General features: G+C 33.4%; 1 protein-coding gene across 1 annotated transcript; it reads right to left on the bottom strand.

The window, feature by feature from the left end:
- Nucleotides 1-475: 475 nt before the first annotated feature.
- On the bottom strand, nt 476-4,310 carry cfap144 (cilia and flagella associated protein 144). Its single transcript, XM_060867059.1, has 4 exons — nt 4,102-4,310; nt 2,707-2,766; nt 772-875; nt 476-639 (listed from the first exon to the last, which is right to left on the bottom strand). The coding sequence occupies exons 1-4, from the start codon at nt 4,238-4,240 to the stop codon at nt 538-540; spliced, it is 405 nt and encodes a 134-aa protein (XP_060723042.1). The 5' UTR covers nt 4,241-4,310; the 3' UTR covers nt 476-537.
- Nucleotides 4,311-4,981: the final 671 nt, after the last annotated feature.

The raw sequence follows: 4,981 nt of genomic DNA, 5'->3' as shown, positions 1-4,981 counted from the left end.
AATAGTTGGCCATGAAAGGAGAGAGAAAGTCCAGTTTTGTTTTCTCAGGTTTTACTTTCAAAATCAATCATGTTTCAAAAAAGGAAGAAAGAAATAAACAAATAAAACGCTATATAACTTTATTTTGTTACTTTATTTAGCATGGTGCTGCAAACTTTGCTCCAGAGTCCTCCGTTTGCTCCTGAGCAGTTTACTGTCTGCATGGATTGCTAGCAGTCTCTACATGGTTTTCCTCTCGGTTCTCTGCTTTCCACCAGCTTTAGAGAAAACATACCTGTTGATAGAACCTATGTGTTAATGACTGTGTAAGTCCATTGTTTCTGGGATATGCTTAGGATCCAATGCCACCCTGACAATAACAAAGCTCTTATTCAAGATGAATATTAAATGAATAATTCCAGTCATTTAGTCCATAGATACTTTCAATTCAATTATTGATATCTGTAGTGAAAACAGCATGTTAAGGACTCTGGAGAAACATAAAAATGAGACAGTTACAGAAAAGCTAGAAAAACGTGCCTTGTTTTACCCAAGGTTTTAATTTTTTCCCTTCAGGCGCCAGGCAGCAGCCATGTATTTGGTGATTTCAGAATTCTGCCTGGGGAAGTTCAGTCTTCTGTCAGCGCGATCTGAAGCAATCTGAAACATAAAGTGCTGGGAAGTTGGTATTATGAAACCTGTAAACAACATACTCTACAGTGTTAGATGACATACACTAGCTTTAAACCGATAACAAGGTCTCTATTATATTTCACCGACTCACGTTCCTACCAGTGGAGTGGAAATCCATCCAATTTCTTGAGACTCGGTCAGTGGATGAGTGTACTTCTTTGTTGGTTCTGAATGTGCTTTATGTATGATGTTCAGGAAAGTAGCTGCCAGAAAAAAATAACATTTACAACATTACGTTCAACAGAAAATGACAACATTCCAAGGTAATTATGTATATTATCAATTATGTATATTATGTAGGTTAAAACAGAATTTTATTTAGTAAATTAAGTCAATGAGAATTCTAGTAAGTCTAATAAAGTAGAACATCTGAGGTGTACTGAGGCTGCCTTCGTGTGCTATCGGAAGTCTGAAGTGGTAATTACGAGCATGACGTGTACATGCTTGGTGGGTAGAAAAAATATGAAACATGGTTGAAGTCAGGTTTATTCATGCGTATAACTTTTTACTTTTATTTTGCCACCATAACACATTACTTAATCAGCTATGGTGTGAAATTGTATGACATGTATAGAATGCTTGCATATAAACATAAATGGATATGACCAATACAGTGAGCATGAACAACAATTAGCTGCATTTAGAAAAATTAACAAAGCCTGTCGTTCACTTGAGAAACCGTCCTCTCCTCCCATTATGCTGAACTTTTAGCTCGTCTCCCATCTCGGAAATTCAAGTATCAAAAGGATGTTAGACTTTTCCACTAATTATGACTTGTGGGGGTTATTTATCCCTTGTATGATGTTTGGGTCTGTGGGACCCGTATTCATAAACATCAATAGTTTTGAAAAACTTTGCTTCCTTGTAAATTTGTTGATTTTTTCCACTCATAACTTGATTAAATTTGATTTTTTTTATTTTTTTTTAAAAAACAACAAAAAAACGAGTAGCACTTTAATTAAAAATGTGATGTAATAAAGGTAAAGGGCAAATATTAACCATATATGCTGTTTATATTGCTTGTAATTGGGATGAAGTAAACATCTGTAGAAGGTCCAGCAGACCCACGAACACTGGCTGAGTAACAAATATACCAACAACAAGGGTTAAATGCAACTTCCTAGTGGGAAACACTATTTTAACACGTATTTCCAATAATTCCGATAGCACATGAAGGCTTCAGGGTTCTCCAAAGAATTATGTCAGGCAATAATGTAACTACACATCACAGCTTCCAGTCACATCATGATACAGAAAAAAAAACCTTCAAGAAAAATATTATGTCTCTGATCTATGTTACTTTAAATTTCAAAGGCAATGTGTATAAAGTGGCATGAAATAATTTGTGTTGACTACAGTGAATGCTTTATTACCTTTATTTATTAACCAGTCACTACATTGTAAATACTGATACATTTCCACCATTAATTATTGTTTAGTCAATAAATCAACTGCTTCGACTCATCTACGTTGTCATATGAAACTTGTAGTTGCCATAAATTAAGCATCTATATTACTTAAAGCATAATCGAGTTTCGTTTTATATTTTAATAACCATTTAAAACACTCACTCACTCACTCATCTTCTACCGCTTATCCGAACTACCTCGGGTCACGGGGAGCCTGTGCCTCTCTCAGGCGTCATGGGGCATCAAGGCAGGATACACATTGGACGGAGTGCCAACCCATCACAGGGCACACACACACACTCTCATTCACTCACGCAATCACACACTACGGACAATTTTTCCAGAGATGCCAATCAACCTACTATGCATGTCTTTGGACCGGGGGAGGAAACCCCCAAGGCACGGGGAGAACATGCAAACTCCACACACACAAGGTGGAGGCGGGAATCGAACCCCCAACCTTGGAGGTGTGAGGCGAACGTGCTAACCACTAAACCAACCCACTAAACCTAAACTTTGTCTCTTTATTAAAATTTTGTAGCCTGACAGACTGCTGATCTATTCACTAACATGATCCCAGGTACAGAGGTGTGCATGTAAATTCTGTAAAGATAACTGTACATACGGTCCTCCTCGATATCTTCATACATTTTTCTTGACATGGGTTTATCAGCTAAAATATGCACTGAAAGAAAGTGTAGAACATTGTTATTAATGCATTTAATATCCTTTTGCAGCATTATAAATATTTTTAGGCAGTTTTCACACAGCAAAAATTAAAGAGATGAATTAAAGACTACACTAATGAATAGTGAAGCCGTTTATTCAGATTTCATTCAGCACTGAAGATAATTATTTTAAAAGGTTTTGACTTTTTAAATCACAAGTCACCATTATAAAAGTTATTTAATTTATTATCGAGCTCTTATAGTAGAATTATAATCTCAATAAACCTAAATCAGTACATAAGTGTTAATAAAACATGTTTTATTAATAAGAAGCTCTATTAATCTAATAAATAACTAAATAATAGCATTTTTTAATGGACTAAAATATAAAATATTTGAGAAACCCTGACCTAAATATAGAGGAAATGAACTGTATAATCCAGGATTCTTTTGAGAAATGGACTTAACATTTTTTGTTCCATCTCTTGAGTCACAATAATGTTGATTCTATCTTTTAATACATCAGTTTTCAGACCTTTTTAGACTAGCACCCCTTGTATTATGTTCAGACCCGCTCCAGACGTAACACAAATATAGGGTCAGTTCTCAAATGCATACAGTAATATTTATTATTCTTACATAAGATCTAGATCTATTGTTTTAAAAATATTTAATACATGTTTGAACACTACTGATATTTAATTAAAATTCAGCAAATTCAGGTGAACTATAAGAGCTACTATTGTTTGTACTATTACCAACAACAACAACAACAACAATAATAATAATGTCATTTTTGTTTTCATTTTCAAAATTCAGCAAAATTTAGGTGATTAGTTAAATACTTTAATAACTATAAGAGCTCAACAATACAACTACAACAACAACAACAACAATAATAATAATAATAATTATTATTATTATTATTATTATAATAGAAATGTCTTTTTTATTTTCATTTCCTGAGATTTTTAGAACCCAACAACAACAATATTAATGATAACAACAACAACAATAATAATACCAATAATAATAATAATAATAATAATAATAATAATAATAGTCTTTTTTATTTTCATTTCCTGAGATTTTTTTTTTTCTGAGAACAACAACAACGATAATAATAATAATAATAATAATAATAATAATAATAATAATAATAATAATAATAATGATAATAATAATGATAACAATAATGATAATAATAATTATTGTTATCATTATTATTATCATTATTATTATTAGTTTTTTAAAATAATAATATTATTACATCATAGTTTTTTTTATTTTCATTTTACTGAGATTTTCAGAACACAACAACAACAACAACACAGCTAACAATATTTACTCACACTTTTTAAACGGATTGATGCTAAACTCAGTATGAAGCTTCTGACTCCGCTGTTCTTTCCTGATTGTTTCCACATGAATAGCGTTTTGGTGAACAATATCCATAGGCTCTTTCTCTTTGCCCTTATTTGGCGTTGCCATGTTTTTCTTTCCTTTCACTATTTCACTACTTTTCACTAACGTTAAAAACAAACTTCCATTGCCTTCTAGAATGTTGCGTCAGCGTCCGCTTGCTGTTGCCTAGCAACCGCAAACACGTGTCAATCGCACCGTTGCGTCTCTTCCACTAGAGGGCGCTCGAGACCCACGTTACGATTGTCCAGCCTTCATCTTTACTCACGTGACAAAGATGGTAACGACAAAAAAAAAAAAAAACACCCACGACGTCTGTCACCCATTATTAACTGATGATATCTAAAGGTACATTAAACTATACATGTAGCTACTAACCAAGTAAACACGATGTCTTAGTCTGTCTGCAACTGTTTAAGTGCTTTCTGACACTCTAAAAACTATCTGATGCGTATACAAATGGACATAAAGGACACCAGAGCACTAGAATCCTGAGTAAATGTGAATCTGGAAGCACATTTCTGAATTGTCAGTGATTTGGGAGATCATTTCTTATTCAAATATGTTAAACAAACTAGATACAGTAAGTAGACCTTACAAAAGGTAAGTTAGCACATGGACATCATTGTGCCAAAATTCTATGATCTCTACTTCTTATAAAGGGCATGAATTGACTGCTCAGACCATCATCATCTTATAATAGTGATGAAGAAGCCCATTTTCCAATGCAGCTTCTTATTTATGAAGGCACTCAAATGGTGTTCATGTTCTCAATCTGAAGTGTTCGCATTTAAATGTACAGTTATAACA

The sequence above is a fragment of the Tachysurus vachellii genome, chromosome 4 (genome assembly GCF_030014155.1).
Source record: "Tachysurus vachellii isolate PV-2020 chromosome 4, HZAU_Pvac_v1, whole genome shotgun sequence".
In the NCBI taxonomy this organism is placed as follows: Eukaryota; Metazoa; Chordata; class Actinopteri; order Siluriformes; family Bagridae; genus Tachysurus; species Tachysurus vachellii.
The sequence above is the reverse complement of the archived record's forward strand: the minus strand, read 5'-3'. Positions and strand labels throughout refer to the sequence as shown.

Coding starts and splice junctions, on each gene's coding strand:
- cfap144 (XM_060867059.1), bottom strand. CDS start 4,240: ATGGCAACGCCAAATAAGGGCAAAGAGAAAGAGCCTATGGATATTGTT. Junction 876..2,706: donor TGAAGATATCGAGGAGGACC/GTATGTACAGTT, acceptor TTTTTCTGGCAG/CTACTTTCCTGAACATCATA. Junction 640..771: donor GATGGATTTCCACTCCACTG/GTAGGAACGTGA, acceptor TTTATGTTTCAG/ATTGCTTCAGATCGCGCTGA.